This window comes from Mus musculus, chromosome X (assembly GCF_000001635.26).
Source record: "Mus musculus strain C57BL/6J chromosome X, GRCm38.p6 C57BL/6J".
NCBI classification, from domain to species: domain Eukaryota; kingdom Metazoa; phylum Chordata; class Mammalia; order Rodentia; family Muridae; genus Mus; species Mus musculus.
The window spans coordinates 159,892,866-159,919,504 of NC_000086.7; the positions used below are offsets into that span (position 1 = coordinate 159,892,866).

The 26,639-nt window shown below is 41.5% G+C and overlaps 1 protein-coding gene across 18 annotated transcripts in view; it reads left to right on the forward strand.

The window, feature by feature from the left end:
* Window positions 1-26,639, forward strand: part of Sh3kbp1 (SH3-domain kinase binding protein 1) — a 349,029-nt gene that overhangs the window by 265,974 nt on the left and 56,416 nt on the right. For all 18 annotated transcript variants that reach the window (NR_110969.1, NR_110970.1, XM_006528928.4 and 15 more), the window contains 3 exons: window positions 8,811-8,918; window positions 21,124-21,175; window positions 24,371-24,451. Coding sequence is in view for 16 of the 18 variants with exons in the window: in XM_006528928.4 (XP_006528991.1) it covers window positions 8,811-8,918; window positions 21,124-21,175; window positions 24,371-24,451 (241 nt within the window). In the remaining 2 variants the exon portion in view is untranslated. The remainder of the gene's footprint in view (window positions 1-8,810; window positions 8,919-21,123; window positions 21,176-24,370; window positions 24,452-26,639) is intronic.

The window sequence follows — 26,639 nt, forward strand, 5'->3', positions numbered from 1 at the left end:
GGATCTTTACCTATCCTAAATCAGATAGGGGACTAATATCCAATATATATAAAGAACTCAAGAAGGTGGACTCCAGAAAATCAAATAACCCCATTAAAAAATGGGGCTCAGAGATGAACAAAGAATTCTCACCTGAGGAATACCGAATGGCAGAGAAGCACCTGAAAAAAAATGTTCAACATCCTTAATCATCAGGGAAATGCAAATCAAAACAACCCTGAGATTCCACCTCACACCAGTCAGAATGGCTAAGATCAAAAATTCAGCTGACAGCAGATGCTGGCGAGGATGTAGAGAAAGAGGAACACTCTTCCATTGTTGGTGGGATTGCAAGCTTGTACAACCACTCTGGAAATCAGTCTGGCGGTTCCTCAGAAAATTGGACATAGTACTACCAGAGGATCCCACAATACCTCTCCTGGTCATATATCCAGAAGATGTTCCAACCGGTAAGAAGGACACATGCTCCACTATGTTCATGGCAGCCTTATTTATAATAGCCAGAAGCTGGAAAGAACCCAGATGCCCCTCAACAGAGGAATGGATACAGAAAATGTGGTACATTTACACAATGGAGTACTACTCAGCTATTAAAAAGAATGAATTTATGAAATTCCTAGCCAAATGGATGGACCTGGAGGGCATCATCCTGAGTGAGGTCACACATTCACAAAGGAACTCATGCAATATGTACTCACTGATAAGTGGATATTAACCCAGAAACTTAGGATACCCAAGATATAAGATACAATTTGCTAAACGCATGAATCTCAAGAACGAAGACCAAAGTGTGGACACTTTCCTCCTTCTTAGATTTGGGAACAAAACACCCATGGAAGGAGTTACAGAGACAAAGTTTGGAGCTGAGATGAAAGGATGGACCATATAGAAACTGCCATATCCGGGGATCCATCCCATAATCAGCTTCCAAACACTGACACCATTGCATACACTAGCAAGATTTTGCTGAAAGGACCCTGATATAGCTGTCTCTTGCGAGGCTATGCCGGGGCCTAGCAAACACAGAAGTGGATGATCACAGTCAGCTATTGGATGGGTCACACGGCCCCCAATGGAGGAGCTAGAGAAAGTATCCAAGGAGCTAAAGGGATCTGCAACCCTATAGGTGCAACAACATTATGAACTAACCAGTACCCCCAGAGCTCTTGTCTTTAGCTGCGTATGTATCAAAAGATGGCCTAGTCGGCCATCACTGGAAAGAGAGGCCCATTGGACTTGCAAACTTTATATGCCCCAGTACAGGGGAACACCAGGGCCAAAAAGTGGGAGTGGGTGGGTGGGGGAGCGTGTGGGGGGCTTTTGGGATAACATTGGAAATGTAAATGAAATAAATACCCAATAAAAAAAAAGAAAAAAAAACAGCAGCAGCTTTGGCTGGGATAGCTGTTACAGCATTTCTAAGTGCAGTTTTCAGACACCAGCACCTGCAAAGGTTCATCCTGACTTTATTTGCTATTCATTTGGTTATAGAATATGTTGAAGGAAAAAAATTAGTCATTAGTATAGAAAAGTATATAAATCATTGCCTAAAAAGGCCAGGAGCTTTTAGGAGTAGATGGGCTTCCTAGAACCACAGAAGAACGAATGGCTTCTTTAACCTAGTGCGTGTTGCCATTTGAATAGGGCATTTTCCTGAGTGGATTTGTGTCCTTTTCCTGAGTAGGGCTGTTTTCTTGTGTCTCTGGGTCCTCCTCCCCACTTACCTCTGGACTGCAAGCGTTTCTTCCAACATGGAGCCAGCAGGTAGTCCTCTTTCCTCCTTGCTATCTCATGAACCCTGCTGTGGATGTGCCTACTTTAGTAGCTGGCTTCTGGGGTCAGGTGATTCTGAGCAACAGTCTCTGCCATACAGCATAATTGCATCTCTTGGGGAGGAGTTAACAGACAGAGTTAGCAGAGCAGGTTGGTTGCTCCTGGGCTTCAGCTTCCACGGAGTGTATGTGCAGCCCTCTTCCAAGCTCCATGCAGAAGACACTCATTAGTAAATCTTCCACAACAATTCTTTTTTGTGAGTGAACCGAGAGTGTGAGGCTCTCCTCGGGCACTCTGAGGCTCACTTGACAGCCTTGCTGAAACTGGTCAACACTCGGTTTCCCCTCAAATCATTACTCAGTCACCCGAGATGCTCACAAAAGTCTCCATGCTGGATAATTTCTAGAAAGTTGGTGCTAGGGAGTCAGCCGACCGCTAGGCAGGCTTGATTATAGTAGGTCTCTTTTCTTACCTTTGCATTTGGGGGATTGACATATGATTTTCTAAGCTGTATATTTCCCTTTGAACTCAAACAAGACCTTTATAATCTCCGAGAAAATGTGATCATATCTTTCAAGGGTGATTTTTAAGTTTTTTCTGTAACTACAGATACTTTAAAATTAAGTAAACATCAGTAAGCCTAAATATATAGGTAAAGCTTACCTTAGGGAACTATCCTGTTTCTATTTAACTTGATCCCACTTCCATTGTCAGAAAATGGAAGTGTACACGTGTTCAGGGTGACTGGTGACTGGTTACTCATTCCTGAAGAAAACTGATGACCCTGTTCTCAGCGGGCATTGTTGCTCTTCATCTAGGAGCAGGCCGTGTGACATTTCCAGCACAGGCATATTAATTGGTGTTGTCATTGTGCAGGTGTTATCTAGGCAACCATATTGTTGAAATTTTATGGGTACAACTTTCCTTGTTATATCAAATATATACTATCAAACAACAGGCACCCATGTCCTCTTACAATATTCCTGATCACTTTTATGCAGTGTTCCCTCAACCTAGGTGTATAGGGATTCTATTGCGCATATACCAGTAGGCTGTGTGTGTGTGTGTGTGCATGTATGTACATATATGTATACAGTAATAATAATTTCAAAAAAGAGGTCATAAGTTTGAGAGGGAGCTGGAGCATAAGAGGAGATGGAGAGAGAGGGGTTGAAACGGTATAAATACAGTACTTCTTGTACAAATGTCTCAAAAAATTAATGACTTACATTTTTAACAAAATGACAGTTGAGAGGTATAGAAAAAAACATTTTAAAGAAAGTTTAGGCCATCCACCTGTTTATCCATTTAGCCAGAGCAGAAACCCATAGCAAAAACCCTATTGGGTTTTTGGTGGATGTAGTGTGAAGATGGGTCATTTCTTTAAAAAAAAAAAGAAAGAAAGAAAAGAAAAGAAAGAAAGAAAGAAGGAAAGAAGGAAAGAGAGAAAGAAAAAGTTTACCCATTTTGAGAACTCAACGTATGTCCACAAAATAGCAGCAGCCAAGCAATCTGGGAAACTCTTTAAAGTCCTAGATCTCAAACTTGCCCCAGAATTTTAAAATATGAATTGACATTTTTTAAAAAAATCCCCAAACAAGAAAGCCACTTCTCTACTTACCTTTGGAATTCCCCGGGAGCTTTTTATAAAGCAGAGATTTTTTTTTTTTTTTTTGCATTCTCCTATTCCAAGTTATGATGTAATTGATGTGGGGTTTGGCCTAGGCCTTGGGCACTTAAATAATTTTAGTGTGCAGCCAGATTTGAGAGCCAGCTGTCTGATAAGATCCCTTTGCACTTTAAACAAAGGCGCTCAAGATGAGATCATAGTATATTCTTTTAATCAGATTACAAGCCAGGCTGCAAATTTGTCTTTTTTCAACATTCAAAGAGACTAACTAGCCCAAGGTAAATATATCAAGTCTCGTTTCTACTTCCTGCTCAGATGGACCTCACTATGGCAACAGGTTGTCTCTGATGCTCTCCGCTGGTCCCTGGCACAATAGCTATGTGGAGCACTAAAGTGCTTCATCCAGGTTCCCTGGGGCTGTGCTGGCATCGCTGAACAGACTGAGGCATGATATTAAAGTCTGGGTATAGCCTCCTCCTTCAGACACACCCTAGGGCCTTGGCTTGCATCCCTTTGTCCCCCTTCCAAGAATGAGCTCTTGCCAGGGTCTAGAAGTAGTTCGTCCTGGGAAGAAGGGAGTATGAGTGGTGTATCAGTGCTCAGAAAGGGTGTGAGTGGCAGGGCTTCACAAGGTAATAAATAGCATGGGGGGTTTAATTAAGACATGTCCTTGTGCTGGGATCGCAGCTCAGGTGGTAGAGCATTTACCTAATTGTTCACAAAGCTGTGGATTCAATCCCCAGTTTCATGTATAGCAGGTGGTGTAGTGCAAACCTGTAATCCTACCACTTGGAAGTTTGAAGCTGAAGGATCAAGAGGTCGTCCTCAGCTACATACTAAGTTTGCAGCTAACCTGGACCATGTCTCAAGGAGTGTTATGGCCGCTTTATCCCTAGCTATTTAGTCCAGCCTATACAATCGCAGTAATGATTACAACAACCATTGGTGCACTGGACTTTACAAAGATCTTATGTAACAAGAAATAGATCTAGAGAGCTCTGATTGTACCACATAGCTTATTTACTCTCTTCTTCTCTCTTGTTCCATTTAAAACACCCAAGGAAGAGCTGGAGAGAGAAGGGGAAGGGGAAAGCGATAGAATCCTATTTTAATTCAAAATTTTAAAAACATATCAGACAAAATAGGGCATGGCAAGTTTGTGTGCTAGCATGTCTTCCTTATTTGTGTTATGCAGCTAACCCAAAGCATAGCACTAGGCTGTAAGAATTCCCAAGACTCAGTCCTGTGGTTCTTATAAGAGAAGTCAGCATTTGCATTTCATGAAGAAGAATACCCTATTCTAGTGGATAGATAATCTGCCTAGCTATGAGAAATAGACAAACCATTTTTGACATTTTGTTGAGGGCTTGATCATGGAAGAGGGAGCATTCTTTGTCAGAAATAGAATATCCTTTCATTCTCTTCCTAACGCTTCAGTTCTCCCTGCCACTTCTTTGATGCCAGGAGAGCTTATTACTGAACATCATTTTTCCAGGAGCTTTCATCTCTCCGGTGGGACCAACCTTTTGACATGGTGACATGGCATTGTCACATACAAATACATGGACTGCGTTCCTAGCTATACTGGGATGCACAGGTGGGCCCCACTTGATAGTGGCCGTGCTTTATTTCCATCCGCTTCATCCACAGGCCTGTGCTGCCCTTTCTCCTCCTTAGACACTGAAAATCTGCTAGAGTGACTGGCATCTTGGTCTATGCCTGTTTTCATGATTAGTAGTGCCTTGGGTTTGGAAAGAAATTACAGTATTTTGGTCACATTGTCTCTTTGTTCAGTGGTCAGCTACTGCCTGGATTCCTAACTTCACTAGGTTCCTGCTTTGAGGACATAATCACTTTCACCCTGAAGATGTTCTGGACTTTTAAGTTGTTGACTACCCATTTCTCTATTCTGTCCCTGTCACTACTAGGAATCACATTGACACTGCTCTCAGATGACTGCTGTAGATTCTGGTCTGTGCACTCAGCTCCAGTTCTTGGATGTTCACTGCTGTGATCAGCTCCCTGCTCTCGTGTTTCTGTGTCTTCACACTCAGTGATCCAGCCATTAACCTTCTCATGGCCTCACTGCTCACTGCCCCCACCCCCACCCCCACCCCAAGGCTTCCCAGCTTCCTGCTTATTTTTAAATCTAGCCAAACCTCCAGGACAGTGTCTCCTCGATGTTTGGGTTCACTGTGTCTGCTTCTCCTTTGAGGCTCCCAAGCTGGAGAGTCCCATGATAACTAGACGATTTTCTCTTACTCCCCAATGACTCTCCTATCTTGTACATTTTAGGTCCTCAAATAAATAGAATTCTCTGCTGTTTTATACTTCTGGAAGTGCAGTCCTCATATGAATAATTCTCTCTTCATCACTGCCATCAAATTCCTAGTTCTTTTATCTGCTATATGGCAAAGGACTTATTTTTACTTGTCACTTTGCCATCAGTTTCCCCCCACCTTCCCGCCCCAGATCCTTATAAGTTAGCTTCATTGCTACAGGAACATGTTTTGGTTGTCTGTAAATCGCTAACCCACTCTGCATATCCGACCCTGTGCCTGGTGTGTGCTCTGTAGTAGCCTCCTTCCTTGGCTCTCCTTCATCCCCAGCCACCCTGGCAGGTTTTTTTTTTTTGTGTCTCTGCTGATCTCATCCATGGACCTTGTGTTTTTTTCTTATACTCATCAGAACAATAGACACATTGTGTCTGTCCTTTGCACCCTCTGGCTCTTGCTTTATATTACATGATAATTATATGCTAGCATTTTCCTTTAGGAGCAGAGTTTAGATAACCCACTGAAGCCACTGAACCCATTACTTCTGGAAGACATGATAAACATGTCTTTGTTATGCACTGGTTTCCCCCACGTAGAGATGTTTGAGGTCTCAAGTGATGCTGGATAGGCTCTTGCGTATTACATTTTTTTTTCCTCACACAGGAAATAAAATGATTGTTGGGGCACTGTTTGATTGAAGCTGAAGTGAAAAAATGGTTTCATACCATTTAGGAACTTTAAAAGAAATGTAGCACTAATCAATATTTGCATGTCTTTGATGGATATGACTCAGTATCAGATGAGCCAAAATGAAAGACAAGGAAAGCCCTTATGTAAGCAAACCCTCCTCACATGCAAAGATGTGAGATGACTTGAAAAGCTGATAATGAATCCTGGTTTTGTGTTTGTTTTTTCATACCAGAGCATATGGTTAAGAACTATTACCCAAATACCACTTTGGGATACTGCATGTCTGTTTTCCACATGCATCTCTAGGCTCTGGGAGTAGGTATCATGAGACTGCATGTTTAAAGTTTAGTACCTACAGAATTTTAATGTGCTTTTGCACTTAATAGATACTTGTTGGAGTATGGTGAAGTGCGAATTAACACAGAACCAAGTGTTAGGGAAAAGAAGATAGTTATCATATTTGCCTGCCTAAAGATTTAATTTCTAAGGATTGATTCATGATAAAGACATTCCACCCCCTTGCCTACTTTGTAAAGTTTTCTGGTATCACTGATAACATTTATAACGTCCTCAGAAGCCATCAGGCCATGCTACCACATTCTCTTCTTTGGGGATTGATGCTAGATTGTTTAAAGGGTGACATAACAAGGGACAGAACCAAACTATTTACCTGAACTTATTTAATTTTCCAGAAAGATCAGCACTCTCTCTTGTTGGAAGTGTTTTGAACCCTTGTTTTGCTCTGGGTAAATCTGAACTTGGTGCTTCTTGTATATGTGTTCTCTGGTGTTGGTCAGGTCAAGATGATCTCCAAAATCTGCATTGTCTTTCAAAGGGAGACTTCTTCCTTGAGACCAATATCACAAGGGAGGGGAAGATGATGATGGCTCCTTGCAGTGGGGTTAGTCCAAACTGTCTGCATAATCCAAACATCAGACTGCAAGAGATTACAGATCTGAGTTAGAGCCTTCATCAAAGTGCATATTCATCATGGGAGACCATTGTGCAACGGGCTAAGGAGCATAAAGGTGAAAAATACGATGTGTAGCCCATCTTGTTGGAACATCCACTCTAGCAAAACGCATATGAACCACAAATCCATGCCTGTAGTTCTCAGGCCCTCCTGTCCTTGTCTCTGTCCTTGTTTTAGAAGATGATGGAGTAACTCCACAGCCCCTGAGCAGGATTCCATCTCTTTCTTGATCATCATCTTACTTTGAGTATAACTTTTAAAGGTCTGTGTTGCCAGCACTTTCTGAAAAATGTTCACTGACTTTTGGTTCACCTAGACATTTGCAGTTTTATTTTAATTCAATGGTAGTATACTTATTTGACAGTGGTATGTATGTTGTACATGCACTGGAAAGCAATGGGGGGGGGCTTTGCTGTAGGCTGAGTCTTGGTTTAGATTACAAAATGGATATTCCACTCAAAGGATCTAGAGGAGTTTACTTCCAATGATTTGCAAAGAAGAAAAACTGGGGGGGGGGGGTCTGTGGCCTGAGGTTGCATGCCTAGGGTTTTCAGGGTAGAAGCCTGAAAAAGGTGAAGTCTTACAAGTCTTGCTCAGTGCCCTCTACACAGCCACTGGTACAGTGTACAGCACAAATAGCTATTGAAGAAGCATTTAATGGGTGGATGGAATAGAAGATATCCAGAGATCTAAGTGAATGAGTAGGTAGGTTATGGTGAATAGATTATATAGACACATCTGTGCCCTGTTGATATCAAAAGAAGGTGAAGGAGACCTGTATGCTAATGAACTTGAGTAAAATGTAACATTTTTCTTCTTATTTTTGGTGGCTGTCACAAAGCCCTTTTTAAGTTTGACAAGCATTGTGGCAGTCTATCAATGGGGATGTTTGTGCATGTGGTGTTTTCTAAGCCACCTTTGCAATTAGTGAAATGCTGTTGTTTCAGTAAAATTGAAATGAAAAAAAATGCAGTCTCTCATCTTTAAGGGAATAAAAAAGGCAACTTTAAGCTGGACATGGTGGCTTACACACACCTGAGATCCTGGCACTCATAAGGTAGGGTCAAGAGGATCAATAATTCAAGACTTGTCTGGATTACATGAGATCCAGTCTCCAAAAACAAACATATAAAATGAAGTTAAAAACAAACAAAAGGAGGATTAGGATCAGGGCATCTGAAATGCCAGCTGAGCTTTGAATCCTGGTGGGTAGCATGTATTATCCCTCCTGACTTTGAATTCCGTGCTAAATTAGTAAATTGTCGCAATGATAGCACCCTGAAGGAATGGGTTCCTTGGGATAGGCATGTACCTGAAAGGTACAACATTTGCCTAGTACATATAGGTCCCTAGGTTCCATCCCTAGTACCACAAAGCAAAGAAAGAAAAACAGAGCTTCTACTTTTCCATAACAGGATACCATACCTTTCTGCCGCCCATGTCTTACTTTCTATTGTGCTCTTTCTAGGACTGCATCGACGTAGGCTGGTGGGAAGGAGAACTCAATGGCAGACGAGGCGTGTTTCCTGACAACTTCGTGAAGTTACTTCCATCGGACTTTGACAAGGAAGGGAATGTAAGTCTCCCTGGCTTTGATCTCAGTGTCTCCCTTTCTGTCAGAATTGTGGCTTCCATGATGAGACTTGGGAGGTAGAGATCTTTTGGTATAAAATAAAAGAGCAGTGACATTTAAATGTTTAATGGGCTTGGGTTCTGAGCCCCTGGCTGCCATAGGACAAACTCATCATACCAGCTGGTGAATGTTCCTCACAGTTTAATGTATACGGAGTACTTTAAGCAGTACCTGGCACGTTGAAATTCTCAGGAAAGCTGCCAGAACCCTGAATGTCCTACATAGTAAGAAAATACCTCCTGTTTTATATAGCATAGTCCTTTGGGGTGCTGAAGTAGCCAATATTTAAAGTTGCTGAAAATTATATTTTGAGACTGAGAATGGAGAGCACAGCTTGTTAATTTTATATTATATTTGCATATGTGTATACATATACTTAAATGCATATTTATATGTCTCACCAAGGTTGTCTCTTTCTTTGTGGGAACTGGTTTGATGATGGATACTGTTGAGATGACCCATTCTGTTTGCCTTACTCTTTGTGTATTGTCTCTCGGCTAATGATTTAACCAAAAAAAGAAAAAAAAAGGTGAGAACTAGAAGTTCTTTACAGTATGAGGGGACAGCTATTTGATCTCATCTACCTACCCTCTTCCTTACCTCTCAGCCTCTCACTGACACTTTTGCCTGATTTCTGATCTGGAGTCTCTTCAGATCCAGGGAGGGTGCTGTTCCTGGACCAGGCTAAACCTGACTGTATTATTCAGTTTTCTAGTTGCTGTAACAAAGTATTTGACAGGTACAACTTATGAAAGAAATGGCATATTTTGACTCACAGTTGGATATTACAGTCCATCAGAGCAACAACTGGTCATAGGGCATGTCAAGAACTAAAGGGAAACTTCCTAATAGACATGCTTAGAGGTTTGTCTCCTAAGTGGTTGTAGATCTTGTCAAATTGACAATATTAACCATCACATCAACTTTGATACATCACCATTCCTGAGATGATATATGGTAAGGATAGCTACAGTGCTAGTAGTTAGTTGCACCACCACTTAATGGTGTCTATGCTGTTTAGATGAATGGATGTATTTATTTAAAAACGTAGCATTGTTCTAGCATCTCTAACAAACTCCAAGGTAATGTTGAAACTGCTGGTCCTTTGATCACACTTTGAGCATCAGGGTTCCAAAAAAGCCTGAAGAAGTAGGATTTAGACTCTCCTGAGCTTTGGTTCAAATACCAAGAGGGACTGATAGGTATATAGACTACAACATATTTTTCACGTTAAACAGTCCAAGAAACAAAGCTATTAAAATGTATTAACAAGCATGGCCTTGGATTTTAAACTCATTTGGTGATCTAAGGGCATAATCTTGGGAGATGCCTCAAACTGTATCCAGTAGTGGGTAAATTTTCCTGTACATATTAACCATTCTAGTAGTTATAATTACTATCTGTAAGGGTAGGGGGAAGCTAGCCACAACTATGATATAATGCTAAAATAGTAACTCTGGTTCTTTTTGCTTCAGCTGACCAAATCAACTCGGTATCTTGATTTTCTTGGTTAATTTCCCTGGGAATCTAAATGAGGCTAAGAATTTTGATGAGTAGCCATTAAAAAGATACCCAGTAACATGTAAAATGTACTTATAGAGATAACCAAGCAAAGAATGACACACTCTTCATGCTGTTTCTCATATGTTTCCTGGATCTGTTGCCTCATGATTGTGTTTGAGTTTTCAGTCATTCCTTCAGTATTTTTGGAAACTTTTCCCTGGGCTGGCCTGGGTTGGCCTTCATGGTAGATAAATAGAGATGAAGCATACGGTTCCTGGCCTTGTTGACTCAGAGTTGGGCAGCAGGGCTGGCCTGCAAGGCTTTCTGAAGGATTCTCCCTGTGGCTGGGCCTCAGTGAGTGGAGCACGGGTCCATCCACATGGCGTGTGGTACCCTTCTTTGCCCATCTTTGAATCTAGAAAATCCTTTGTTGTGAGTCCCCCTCCTTTGGCCACTCTGCTAGGTTTTATTATCTAATTAGTTCAGACTGAGGCAGTAGCATTTACGTTTTTTAAAGGAAAGCTGCAAGATCAAATTGCAGGTATTGACCATGTAAAATGATGTTTTGAAGTATCCACAGGCCCCCCCCCCATATCCATAGTTGAACCAGCCATAGACTGGAAAGGTTTTAAAAATTTGTCTGTGCTGAACATACACAAACTTAAAGAATTATTCCCTAACAATGCCCTGTAGCAGCCACTTATAAGTAATCTAAATGTGATTTTACAGTAAATAGGGACTAGGTTATGTATAAGCAGTATACCATTAGATAAAGGGCCATAGTACCAGTGGATCTTTATGTCCATAAGAGATCATGTAATCACTCAAACACAGATGCCAAAAGGTTATTATATATTTACATCATGGAATGACTAACTATAGCTAAGCAACATATGCCTTCCTTCATATAATTTGTCATTTTTAGGGTGACAGGAGCATGTTTCTGAAGACTAAGGTAAACACTAGACCATTTTTTTCTGACAAATGAGGAAAACCCACAGTTGGCTCTCTTGTGGTGCTCTGCCTTTAAATTCTTGGTCTTATTTTGTTGGGACCATGAATTCACTCATACGAGAGAGACTCTATGTATAGTGTACTGTTCTAGAAGCTCTTTGTTACATAAGATATTAAGGGAAGTAACTGCCACAGGAGAGTAAAGTTGTTTGTGCTGAGAGGGCATGGCATGGCCTCCTTGTTGAGGTGTGCATATTTTGTAGAGCCCCATGGGCATCTCTGCAACCCCAGATAAGCAGCCATCATCTCTTTTTTAAACTTCATCCTCACAAAGCAGAAAACTCAGTTTTAGGGATACAATAGTCATACCTGTCAGATAACTGAAAAGTAATTTTCAGATAGCTGAAAAGGTATTGTCTAATGTGACATTTGGGTTTTTTGAAATTTCAAAGTAGAAAATCCCTTTTTCATCCCTGCTGGCTTACAAAACCAATGGGATAGCTGTGCACCCGTTGCTATGCCAGCCTTTTTTTTTTTTGCTACACCTAGAATACTGGTGAGTTGATGACAATATGGTCTGGCCAGGAGATGCCACTTTCTGAATTGACAGTATAAAGATGATTAGAATTATTAAGATGAAGATGCTGCATGGGTTATGGTGTCTGAAACATTCTGCCACCAATTTCAGCAGATGTCATCTTGTCTCACCAGTGACTAGGGTTACAGTCATCCACCCCAGTCTGCAATGATCCCGATAGACAGAAGCAAGTCTTCCGCAGCAGGCTTCTTGACTCAGCAGGTATCATCAGGGCATGCTTTTGAGTCTGGCATCTTGTCTGCCAGGATGTAGACTCCAGAGAGTCACTATCAGGCCCTTTGCAATTCCTGGTGGACTTTCTTCCTGAGAACAGAGTCTCTCTCCAGCATGGCAAGCATTCTGTGGCTTTTCCTCAAGGCATTCCAGGAGAGGATGTCCATTGATCTCGTGGTGCATATTTTAAAGCAGTTATGTAAGCTATTTAGGAGAGAACCTAGATGCAATCACTGTTTATTTTGAGCCTTGACTGTACAATTGAGCATCAGGATGGAAAGATGAAATATTCTGAGAGCTCTAATGAAGCAAGGTGCATGCGCTGTCATTGTGAGTGAAGTGTAACAAGGAGCTAGGACTGATTTTTAGAATAGCAGGGACAGCATCCTGACACCATTAGAAAGAGACAAAGGTTAGGTTCAATCTTTGGAAAGACTGTCCTTTGAAGGGTAGTGTTTCAGGAATATCTCAGGCTGTGTACCTTCTAAGAGAAGAAGGCAGATTACCAGACACTGCAGGCCCATTCTAGAGCATGTTCCCTGAAGAGGCTCTTTGGAGTTGGTGCCATGTCGCAAATGGACACCTCTAAGGCTCCCCCAAGGGTTTCCCCAGTGAATATACCACAGTGAACCATTTGCTTCTCAGCCACAGGGACTTAGAAACCTGCCATGAAGATGTCTGCCTCTGCCACTGTGACTCAGCCTCACTTTGCCTGCTCCCAGGCTTATACAGGCAGCAGCAGGCTGACAGCTTACAGCGACTGAGAAGTGCAAGGCAGTCTTGAAGACATGGGTCTGCCTGCCCTGGGCATTTGCCCCCACCACTGTGGGTCTAATTTCTTAGGATCCAGGTTTCACAACAACAACAACAACAACTCCAGCTTTCTCTTGGAAGGCTCTCCATGTGAGAGGAATGAACGTTTCTTGGAAAAAGCCAGGCAGGTATGGCTTGAGGCCCTCTTCACACATGGAAGGAGAAGGTTTGCCAAGGGAGCCATGTGCTGAGTTCGGCTAAACCCAGTTGTTACAAGATCACTGTTCTGTTGGCTTTGACAGCAGTGTTTTTTTTTCCATATTAACCACTAACCAGGGTCTGGGATTGCAGTTCAATTGGCATAGTGCTTGTCCAGAATGCAGAGTCCTAAATTTGATCCCCAACACTACATAGTCTAGGTAAGGTGTTGCACATCTATAATCCCAGCGCTCAGGAGATAGAGGCAAGAGGATAAGAAGTTCATCTGTGGCTATATATTGAGTTTGAACTCAGCTTAGGATATATGAAGCCATGTCTCAACAAAAACAGACAAAGTTAAGCCAAGCATCTTTCATATGCCTGTAACTCCAATTCTGAGAGGGACAGAGACAAGAGGATCTCCAGAGGTTGCTGGCTTTCCAACCTATCCAAGGAAACATGAGACTCCATCTCAAAGGGAATAGGTGGAGAGTGATGTCAGCAGGCACCCAATGATCTTTTCTGACCTCCATGTGACTGCACAGGTGTGTACACGTGTGTGAGAAGCTGGCAGGGAGAAACATACACACAAAGAGACAGGCAGGCAGGCAGAGAATGAGTGAACGAACGAACAAACGAATAAGTGAATGAATAGATCTTTTATAATAACCACTGACCAGATCCTTCCTATTCATACCAACCTCTAGGCACTCTGATATGATCCTGTGATTTCCCACATTCTCAGTTATAGTTCTGTGCCTATACATCCTCATAAATTTGTTCTAGATCAAGCAACTTTGCAGATTTCAAACTTTTATAAAAAAGGAGTTTCCATGATGCTTAATCCACCACAGATGAGTTTTATAGCATTATTTCTGGCTACTTTTCTCTTTGCCAAGTTCTTAGGAGCTCCCATATAATGACAACCCAGTTTGTAAATTTGTTCTTAGCCAATATTTTTCTCATCCCTAGGCATGTCCATTAGCCCTCAGAGATCTCCTGTAATTTTTCTACATTCTAAATGTGGCCAATAAAAAATTAAATATATGCCCCCCCATATAACCAGTTTTAGGAAAATAATCCCCTTACAGCATATCTGTCTCATGTATTTAGTTTCTCTGAGTGGTCTCATACACAGGAATTGAATTTGTCAAGCTGTTTTTTTTTATTTAAACAATTTTTATTAGATATTTTCTTGATTTACAATTCAAATGCTATCCTGCAAGTCCCCTATACCATCCCCTACCCTGCTTTCCAACCCACCCACTCCTGCTTCCTGACCCTGGCATTCCCCTGTACTGAGGTATATAATCTTCACAAGACCAAGGGCCTCTCCTCCCATTGATAGCCTACTAGGCCATCTTCTGCTACATATGCAGCTAGAGACACGAGTTCTGGGGGTACTGGTTAGTTCATATTGTTGTTCCACCTATAGGGTTGCAGACCTTTTCAGCTCCTTGGGTACTTTCTCTAGCTCCTCTTTTGGGAGCCCTGTGTTGCATCCAATAGATAAGTGGATATTAGCCCAGAAACTTAGAATACCCAAGATACAATTTGCAAAACACATGAAACTCAAGAAGAAGGAAGACCAAAGTGTGGATACTTTGTCCCTCCTTAGAATGGGGAACAAAATACCCATGTAAGGAGTTACAAAGACAAAGTTTGTAGCTGAGACTGAAGGAAGGACCATGCAGAGACTGCCCCACCCCGGGATCCATCCCATAATCAGCCACCAAATGCAGACACTATTGCATATGCCAGCAAGATTTTGCTGACATGATATAGCTGTCTCTTGTGAGGCTATGCTAGTGCCTGGCAAATACAGAAGTCAAGCTGTTTTTATGTCACCTATTTGATAAAGCCTCAGTGGTTTTCCCCAGATGGTATCACCTCTTCCTTCCCCAGCAGTATTTACAGTTCTCCCAGTTGAACATCTCATTTGTCATATTCTTGTCTATAGGGCTTATATTTCATTTTCCAGTTGGAACTTCTTTGAGCTGGTGTACCCCAAGCTTCTCCTTCATCATAACTATAGTGTATATGGTATAAAATTGGCAGATAATAGGATCTCTTTGTGTTTTGGTATTGTGTCAAATATGCCTACTTTTTCTTATGCGCTTTCTTTCCTGTCCATTGTTCCCTTTTGTACTAGTATAAAAGAAAAGGAAGAAGGAAGAGGGAATTCATAAAGCTTGCTCCTGTCACATTCCACTATCTAGACAAAGGGATGCCCAGGTCCTTCCACTAGACATAGGATCTGGATATATAATTAAGTTCTTACTTGCAGGGTGGGCTGAATGGAATAAAGGGGTGTGCTGAGATAACCTATTAGGAAGAAGCTCTATTACAGAGCCTAGATGACCCTAATAGGCCATGCATGAGATTGACCCAACCATAAGAGAGACTACAGATGCATACAATGTGGCTAGAGACTGAGATAGGAAACCAGCAAGAGATTCTCCTGAGAGGAGGTTATATGATGGTTCCCAGGCATCTCCTGTGCAGATGACAGTGCAGCTAGTTGTTTGAACTCTAGAAGGTACAGAGGAGCAGTTATAGACATTAATGTCACTCAGATTGTTGTCCTAGCTCCATGCTTTCAAAGTGTAGTGGGTCCTCCAGATACATTGGCACAGTAATAGCAGGACAGAGCCTCCCATCTTTCTCTACAATTGTGATGGGTGCCCTGGTCTGGAAAAACCCATTTGTAGCCTTTCCAGTCTCACATCTTAGCATGATACATGAAGATGTTTTCTAAGGTCCAAAGTTGCTAAAGATCTGAGCTACACTTTGTTTACCTCTTCCCCTAACCAAGCTCTGATTCTGTATTAGGATTTAAATAGGCTTGAGCTCTGTTCAAATTTGTGTTGGAGCTTGGTAGCATTATATCCTGACCATAGTTTTTCCTCTCTCTACTCCTCCCAGTACCACTGGTTAGTATATTATTGAAGACACCTGACTAATTTTTTCTTTTCTTTTCTTCCCTTTCTTTTCTTCCCTTTCCTTTCCTTTCCTTTCCTTTTCTTTCCTTTCCTTTCCGTTCCTTTTCCTTTCCCTTTTTTTTTTTTTTGGATTTGTGAGACAGGGTTTCTCTGTATAGCCCTGGCTGTCCTGGAACTCACTTTGCAGACCAGGCTGGCCTCAAACTCAGAAATTTGCCTGCCTCTGCCTCCCAAGTGCTGGGATTAAAGGTGTGCGCCACCACGCTCGGTGTTAATTTTCTTGAGACTGAATTAGTTTTCATGAAAATAGGTTGCAATCCTGCACCACACTTCGGGTTTTCTTGTATGTGGGCTGTTTCTACCTGTACTTTCTGCCCCTCCCACTTTCTGGCAGGAGTCGAAGTTGTAGAAAACCCTTATTATAAGCCAATCAGAAGCTAACACTGCATTTTTGGACTTTCAGAATGAAGAACCCAAATAAACTTCGTTTCTTCATAAATTACTCAGATTTAGGTGTTCTACAGCAACATCAAACTGGCTAAGCCATCTCCTTCTATCTAACGAACCATCAGGACCTGTCCTCAGACTATTTTTAGCAAAGCATATCTCAGTGGTTTGGAGGGGAGGAGCTATAAACTAGTTCATAGTGCAAAGCCACAGATGACAGTTCCTGCCAGGAGAAAGCAGTTGAGCCAGATGACGAGCTCCTTGGGTTGGAACAGGCAAGTCTTGTCAAACAAGGGGCAGAGTCAGTTTTGAAATCCTTCAGCAGGAAGCAGTTTGCCTTCCTGTTATCCATACTCTGGAACCTTCAGATATGTTTCCTTCCTGGTACTGTAATGGTAATAATCAAATATAGCTGGTTTGTCCTTTGAAGGATGGCAGGTTATTTCCGTTTGAAGCATATGCAGTCAGAGGTGAGCATACACATACTTAGATCTATGTGCCCTAAATACATGAGGTCACAGAAGGCTTTAGACTCCACAACAAATCAGGAAATGTTGCCTCTCTGGGTTTTATTGTTACTGGTATTTTCTTGTTGGTTTTTTAAAAAAATTAATTCTCTATGCCTAGACAGTGAGTGATAAGGTTTTTAGACTCCCTTGGCTACCAGCTGATTGTTGCAGTCCCCCTGAGCATCATCACCATGGCGGGGGCGGGGGGTGGTTCCTCCTATACTCATGGCCCCACATCCACTGCTCTGTTTTCAGCTCTTACCTAGAAGTCAAGCAGCCTAAAGCCACCCAAGTTTGGAACTGGGGTTTTGGTCTTTCACCAGGGAGAGAGGGATGAGAGAATAAATGGAATGATTGATTCTAAAAATGCAGAACTTTAAATGCTCGCCTGAGTTGAAGGAGCTAGTTTGTATGTAGCTGTTAAACTCCACAGAGGATCCCTAGACCTACTGCTGAACCTCATGCCATTGCCTTCTTCCAGCCACAGTTGAACATTTTGAAGAAAAGCAACTCTGGGGTCTGTTCATCTCTGTTTCTTCGAGAATCAGCAACTGCTGTGTTTCTTTATTATTGCCACATTTTTGCTGGTGATTTGCTGCTCTGCTTTTTCTGTCCTCGTCACCCAGTTTGGCATATTAAAATACAAAAGTAGGCCCATGTGCAGTACTTCCAAGTTTTGAGGAGTTAGTCTAGAGCCATATGGGTCTTGAAAGTGCAAGGAGGGGGATGTGGGAGGGTTTGGAGGGGGAAAGGGAAGAGTGAAATGATGTAATTATAATCAGTTGAACTTACTGAAACCAGAGAAAGTGGACTCAGTCCAAAAGCAGGATGGGGTGGGGGTGGGGAGAATAAACTCCCTCTGCTAGCTGGTACCTATCCAGTACTGACAGCTCATGGCTTGCAAACTAGCCCTTTCTTTTCAATCCTATCCGCCTCTGCAGTGGTCATGACACTCCTCATAAATGCAGACCCCGCCCCCTCCTGTTGCCACGCTCACAGGCATACTTTTTGGGACCACTTTTCACACTGTCTGTTATTACAAAATTTTCCATCCTCTCTCTCACCCTCCTTTGTCGTCTCTTCTTTTTCTTCCACCCAATTCCTTCCATGACACATTTCATGTATCGGCTGCAGTCCAAACCTTACACATCAAGAGGTTTTGGTTTTGGCTTGGTTTTGTTTTTACATGGCCCAGTAATCACAGAAAGTGTGATAGTTTGAAATTGTCATTACCTTTTTTATTTTTTCTTTCCCCACGTATTTTGAGGCAAGGTCTCTGGGGTAACAGCTTCTACTACAGAGGCTTCTGTGAGATTGTTTATAGATTATTTTAAACTAGGGCCAGAGAGATAGCTCAGCCAGGAAAAGTGCTTGAGTTTGATCCCTAGGATCCACAGAGTGGAAGGAGAGAGAGAGAGAGAGAGAGAGAGAGAGAGAGAGAGAGAGAGAGAGACAGACTACTCTCCAGAAGCTGTCCTCTGATCTCTGCACACGTTGTGGCATACGTGTGCAAGCTCACACACGTTACCATGTGCACAAAAATAAGGAAAAGAACTTTTTTTTTAAAAAAATGAAGAGTATTTCAAACCAGCAAGGATGGAGAAAGACATCCAGAAATAGGCATTGTTGGGACTTGGCAAGGAAGAATTAGGCCATAGGGTGTTGTCAGTTTCATGACTAAGCAGTACCTCTGATCCTGGGGTCAAGGAAGATTAAATGGCAAGGTCTCAGCAATAACTTCATTAGGTAAAACATATATCCATTCCCAAACTAGTTTATACCAAGACAGAGGAGGACGCAGGACAGCGTTAATAGGGAACTGGAAAAAGCTGACAAAGGGAATAGAGTACTGAGAGAGCCTGAGTCACAAACACACCCACTCAGTACAGGGCCTGTATTCAAGGGCAAGAGGCCCCGAGAGCAGCTTGCTTTTTCCTAATAAAGATCATTGTCTGCTTATGCATACAGCACAGGGAAATATCAAGGAGGAAACATACCCAAGTGCTAGTCAGAAACCACCACTTTAAAGAGACTTCTTTTCCACTCGTTCTACCTTTTTTTTGCATGTTAGAGCATAGGTGAGCTCATCCTGTAGCTGCCATTTGATAACTATTTCCTCCTTGCAATCTGACCATCGTACTGTTGCCTGTGCTTTGATGAATTCCGTGTGTATGCTATTATGCCTGCCTCATGGCTGTTCTCCAGCACTGGGCCTTCATAGTGGTTAGCAGTGTGCTATGGGTCAAACAGCCCTGGGCTTTACTTCCAGTTCCCTCTACCCTATTTAATAGGTTGCTTCATTTAATAGATTGGTGACCTTGGGAAATGACTTTCTCTCAATTATTTCAACAGCAACATGGGCATATTAATACCAGTTCCTCATAGAGTTGCTACATGAGTTACCCAAGTCAGAGATTACTAACTCTTCTTGCAAAACTATCGTCTCTCAAGTTGAAAGATAATATTAATGGCCATTTATTGGTGAGAAAGGAGTGCTAGGTGAGATTGCTTGTCATCATCTAATAACAGAGATTTGTACTGATCTTCAGCTGTCAGAACCCTTTGTCTTTCTTACCATGCTATAGTCTTTACTCAGAGTAATTTGCTGGAGTCAGTAACTAATGAAGAATCAGGCTGAAAATGTATTGAATCCAGAGCGTGAATGCTATGATGGCCCCTCCTCAGATAAAAACACATAAACAGATAAAGACAAGAACACATGTTCTTGTGGGTCTTGTATACTCTGGATTTTATTGGAAACATGTTCTTTCTGCAATCTAGTACTGTGTCAGAGAAAGGTGAGCCAGAGTAGGGGCTAGGTGTCTGCCTTTTGTGGTCCCTGTGGTAATGTCACACTACAACGTTTTTCAAAACCAGAAGATACTCTTTGTAGGTTTCTTAGAACCACAAATATATGGTGCCTGAGAGAGTAAGGAGTGTCAATGGTGATGTGAAGCATCCTCCCTCATCCTCTTAGTTCCCCGAATCCTTCCTTAGTGGTATCACACTGGATGGCTCTCCCCCTTGCCCTTATAGCATCACAGTACAAGATGGTACCTGGCTATGATTTCTGATCACTGAAATGTTTAGCCAGTTCATTTTTGTCCATCTCCCTCCTATAGTCAATCTTGGATGACAAAGAAAAGCCCACAAACTCTGAAACCAGTTCAGGGATGAATACTATTGATTGCATTGCTACTTCCATCACCTATGGAGGAGCAATGTGTGATAAAAAAAAAATAGTGATCCACTTAAAAAAAAACCCACATCCATTCCAATTTAGCACATGTAGTAAGGTATAACCACTGTATGAGAGATCTCACAAATGACCTTCCTTCCTCGGCATAAAAAGAGGCAAAACCGGGGGGGGGGGCGTGCTGGGGGGGGGGAACACTTGCCAGGCTGCAGTAGAATCTTGGTCTGCATTTAGTTGAAGGGTCCATACACCCCATCAGATTTAATTTTGAGTCTTCATGGTCACTCTTGTTGAACCAAAAAAACAATTGTTATTCAACTCATTAGATTTTTTTTATTGGATATTTTCTTTATTTACATTTCAAATGTTATCCCCTTTCCCGGTACCCCCCCCAAGCCCCCTATCCCATCCCCCTCCCCCTGCTTCTATGAGTGTGTCCCTCCACCCACCCACCCTCTCCCCCCTCCCCACCCTCCAGCCGATTAAATCTTAATTGCAAATGGGCTTCAGCTTAGGGGCACCATTGTGCTTGCTGGTTTCAGGCCATTTTTGCTGAACTGAGCTTTTCTACAAGGCTGTTGTAAATTTAGGAAGAGGGAAGCTGTGTTTCATTTGTTGGTCCGAGTTTTGTTTTGCTGATTGAATTTGCTTCAGTGTTTATTTAGAGGTGCCAAAAGAAAGCTGGTGTCTCTAGAGAGAGAATTGCTCTTTTTTTTTTGGAGAGGCCCCTTAAATTGTCCACGCTGTACATAGAAAACAATGTCTGTGGTCTGTCTGTGATACTACAGCTTGCCAACAGTTTCATGTGTAATTTTGATTGATTTTTTTTTTTCAGAGACCCAAGAAACCGCCACCTCCATCAGCTCCTGTCGTCAAACAAGGGGCAGGTAATGTACCTTTCAGGTCCAGCAAACAAAATGTTCGTCTTTCTTTTTGCACAAATTCAAATTTTCTTTGTTAAAATTCAAGATTTTTGGATCCACAGACTACTGGTTTTGGGGTTGTTGTGATTTGGTCTCAGCAGGCAGGTTTTAAATGAGCTGCTGTCTTTCCTAGACACAAATAAATGAAAGAACTCATATCACTAAAACGTGTCTCTGCTACAGTGCAGAAATTGGGGTTCTCACAGAGATTGGCCAGGAAGTACTAGAAAATGAACTGGGTCTTTTTTTGTTTGTTTGTTTGTTTTGCAAACAATCTGCTTTTGAGGAGCAAAGACTCAGTTATTGTCCTTACTGAGGTCGGTTTCCCATGGGATGGCGTCATTGTATATGAACAGAGAGTTGCTGGGGTTTCGCTGTCTTTCCTATGTGGTTAGCCAAAATTTGCACTTACTTCACTTCCAACAACAAGATGGTTTTTCTAGCCATAGATACTTTCCCTCTTGATTATTTTCTAGTCTTGAAAACAAAATCTAGTCCACTCATTCTGTGTAGTTTAGATATTAGGTATGAAAAGTATAGGAAGAAGTGATGTCCCTGCATGGTGGATTCTCATACAGAAAGATGATGGATGGTGCTTCCCAATGGAACACTGTTTTAGGATAGTCACACTTAATTGTGGAGAGAAATTCCTTTTGTGAATGACTATTTAAGTGGTTTGTTAACAAAGTGAGGAGGGAAAGGGACAAGAGAGGATCTAAAGACAATCAAACCACATGCCATACATGTATCAAAGTGTTACAATGACTTCTAACTAAGAAGTGATTGTTTTAAAAAAAATCAAAGTTTTTTAAGGGACTACAAAGAAGTGATGTCCCTGCATGGTGGATTCTCATACAGAAAGATGATGGATGGTGCTTCCCAATGGAACACTGTTTTAGGATAGTCACACTTAATTGTGGAGAGAAATTCCTTTTGTGAATGACTATTTAAGTGGTTTGTTAACAAAGTGAGGAGGGAAAGGGACAAGAGAGGATCTAAAGACAATCAAACCACATGCCATACATGTATCAAAGTGTTACAATGACTTCTAACTAAGAAGTGATTGTTTTAAAAAAAATCAAAGTTTTTTAAGGGACTACAAATTTAGAGGAAAAATCTATTTAAGATTACATTTCTTTCTTACTTATTGGGTACTAATTAAGAACTACAGAGATTAACATTGGGTATTAATTCTACCTCCTGTTCTACCTCAATTCCCACTAACATTGAACAGTTTCATTTTGCCACCTAGTGGCTCTGGCTATATAAATATTTTATTGTGCTAAGATTAAAATAGACTAGTCGTGTGTTTTTTCTCTGAAGACCCTTTTCTCTAGAGGCCTTAGTAATAAGTCAGAGCCCAAGGCATCCAACTGAGCAGTTTAAGAATTGGGTAGCCTAGAATAAAGTAAGACCAGGTTCTTAGAGATAGTAGAATTGTCTTTAGAAATGAGACTTTATGGTAGGTGGTAGACAAATTCTTTTGAAATAATTTTATCGTATTTGCAATGAATCTCTCCTGGGTAATGCATAACAGCATTTTGTCTTCTTGCTCTTTTATCTTGAAGTATCTTGAGAATTGCTTTGTAATGAGGAAATACATAGATATTCATATTCCTATTGTGATAGGATATATTACCAATGTCCTTTTACCAAAAGAACCCAGGCATGTAAATGATATAAATCAGAAACAGTGTTTAATGTATAGTGTCGTTAAAGGTTGTGTCATATGAAGTATGTGTTCAATGAAATTTTAATTTTTTTTAATCTCTTGGGGCCTCATAATACTGATTTCAATGCCTAACACCCACTCATGGGGCCAGTCAGGTGGCCAGTCAGGTACTCATTCAAGTCTATCAGAGAGTACTTTGGACTGTTTTGTGCTGTAGCTAGTTCCCAGTGCTCTTGTATGCCTGAGGCCAATAGCAAAGATGAGGCCCTCAGGTGAGGGAGCAGTGGCAGGCCATAAGAGCAAAGGAGAAATTTAAAGTGGTGTATGGGGAAATAGGTAATACTTAAAGAATGCAGGCACAGAGAAAGGATTTAGGGAAAACCACTGCAACAAATCTGCATATTCATCAAAATTATATTCTAGATATTTCTGGTGTATGGGAAGCTACTCCAAATTTTGTGGTATAAAATAACGATCTTTAGAGAGCCATAGATTCTGTGGGCTAAGAATGTGAGTAGCGCATGACCAGAATGGTTAGTTTCTATTCCATCAGGCCTGGGGCAGTGGTTTGGAAAGCTGAACTAGCTGATGCTGGTGTATCCACCTAAGAGATGGCTGCCTCATTCGCGTGTTTTGCTACCTATGTTAGGAGTGACTGGGAGACTGGGCTTAGCTGGGGCTGAAGGCCAGAGTATGTTTGCATGGCTTCTCTGAGGTAGTTGACCTCTTATATGGATGTCCAATATTCCAGCAAATAAAGTGTAAGCTAAATGGCCTCATAATGTAACCTTGGAAATAGGGTGGAATTATTTCAACTACTGGTCCAAACATTTGCAAGGCTGGCCCCATTCCAGCCAAGGGAATATACACAATGCAAGGTCTATCCAACAATTCCTGGCTATATACTTAGTTTATAACAAGAGAGAGTCTAGATCCTTATGAAACCTGTTGTTATTTATAAGATATAATAAGCTTGTTATGATTCCTTATTTATATGTTTTGATGAGTAAATTATTTCTATACATTCTGCATGCCTACTTCATCATAGTCTTTGACTTTTAATGTCCAGGCAAAGAGTGTTTAAATATTTAAAAAGAGTTATGGTGTTTTATTAATTAAATATTTATAGGCATGCAAATTCTTCTTAAAGACACAGTTTCTCTCTATATACATATATCTATGTCTATATCTGTCTATATATTCCCTATTTGGCCTAGAACTTGTAGTGATCCTGCCTTGTCCTCCCAAGTGCCAAATATATAGGCACGTACCATGGCACCTGCCTATGCAAGCCAATTTCATGACATAGACTAGAAATGAGTTCTGCTATGTTTCTGAACAATTAAGAACTGCATAACACCAGCAACCCTCTCATGGGGGAAAAAATCTATTGCCTTTGCTATACTTGATAAATATTTAAATGCGGATGTGTCAACTAAATAAATTCAGAAAACATTTTCTGATTGCAATTAGCTTTTACCTCCTAGGTACCACAGAGAGAAAACATGAAATTAAAAAAATACCTCCTGAAAGACCAGAAACCCTTCCAAACAGAACAGAAGAGAAAGGTATGAGATCAGTTCTTCACTGGCACCTCTTGAGCAGCAAGCTGTGAAGCCGTCATGGCGCTAATCCCGATTACCCACACAGTTTGCCTTTTCTTTGGAATATGGTGACTACGGGTTTGTTTTGATTGCTTCCAAACATCTCACTTTGAAAGAAATGTGATCGGTTGTGTGGCACTTTCACAGGGACAGAGTTTTTCATCAAATCAAAACCAACCAGCCCAGTCATTGAACATATTAGGGCTTTTCCATGATGTGTCTACTATTGCCATCTTGCCTGTACCCCAAAGTTGGTGGTTTGTAAGTTCATCAAGGGTCCTGCACATATCTGATGCTTTCTATCTAATCCCTCCACTTTTCTCAGTATCTTGTGGGGAGGGGTTCGTGTACCATTGATAGGTGGTCTTGACTTGCTGAAATTACCATTCAGACAAATGAAAGCCCTCATCTTTGGTCACTGCTGGGCCCTTGACTCTGGCTAATAGCATTACAGATACATATTCCTGGCCAGGAATATTGAAGGGGTGGAGGTGGGGGGGGGGGATGGTCATACTGGGAAAAGCAACTCAGTCTCCTAGTCGTCAGACAGAGTTTAGGAATTCCATTGGCAGAGCGGTCTCTTCAAACCTCATGCAGTCAGGTTAACAGATGCGCTTGATTCCCATCACTCTGGGTGTCTTTCCCAAAGAAATCTGCATGCCGTGGAAGGGTTCCTTTTACTAGGTGGCCAAGTTTTGACTGATCACACATTTTTATGGGAAAGTGCTATGTTATTATGAACAGGAAGCCAAGCAAATTCCATTTTAAAAAAGCAGTTATTTTGAAGTCACAAGAGAAATGCTGAATTAATGAATATAATTATCTGGAGGTGCTCCTTGGTGGCCTCGTGAAATTTTATTGCGGAATTTAATATTTCACATCAGCCTACTGAAAGTTTTGCCAACATTGCAAGCTGTTAAAGATCAATGCCTCTTTCTTTCTTGGTGAGCAGGTAAAATTTGAGTCATTAGAACCTCATTGTGAAGGCCAAGCCTGTTTTAGAGATTAGTGGGAAAAATTGCTATTCAGTGCGTGCCCCATCAACAGCTCTTTGCTAAAAGCATGTGCTGTGAAATAACTAAACACCTACCCTCTGTCCTCATGGAGGACTCTAATATCTGTACCCTAGCTAGGCTCATGATGAAGATACTTCATTCCTTGTCCCATACTGACTTCCTTACAGATGTGTGTATGAACGGCCATTCTCCTTGGCTGACCAAGTTGCCACAAAGCCCTAAGTCTTCCTCTTAGTCTTTGTCCTATGCCACAGTGAATCGGGGAGGCAGAATCCCTAGTCAGAAGCAATAGACCCTTCAGGGAACCAGTGTCTGAGTCGTAGCATCCCTGTGATGTCACCAGAATCCATATCATGCCATAGTGCAAGTTACTGTCCCTGTAGCACAGCCAGGAAGTTAGCTCTCCTTAACATTTTAGCTTAGCCCCTCCTTTTCTGGCCCTAGTGTGCTAGAAACTGAGTTTATATAATTCCTGGTTTGGGTTTGTGTTCCTTTAGAAATACAGGAAGACAAGCCCAGTGATACCTTCATAGTACCCTAGGAGGCACCGAAAGTTGTTGCCACTTGGTCTCATGCCTGTGCTTGCCAATGAAAAGTATTCTGAAGACAAATACAGGAATTTTACCTGTGCTTCAATCACACACACACACACACACACACACACACACACACACACACAGAAGTTCAGTCTTTATTAATAAGAATGTGGGTTAATGTTTTTTCTACCAAGGCAAGGCTAGTTTGAGAATGGGAAAATTAAAACTGCCATTGAACATCACCCAATTTAACTACCATATCTAGATTCAAGCTCTTCCAAATAGCTCCTTGACTCTAGAAACTGACCCCACAATCTGAGAAGTCCCACTCTGTCTTTCAAGTTCAAAATCTGTGTAGAGATCCCTGAACAAGCTATTTCCTGAGCAGTGTCCTCTCTTCCTGGCTGATGAGCTTCTCAGAAGTTTATCTGAGAAGTTTAAGGGCAACTCTTTCCCTATACCCAGTAGAAGATCATGTAGGCCATATAGTAAAACTTATCAACTATCTATGGAATATCAGTTGTATGCCAGCACTGCATGGGATCTTAAGGAGATGTTTTATCCAGGCTTTAAAGGTTAAGTAGGAGCTTGCTTAGAGGT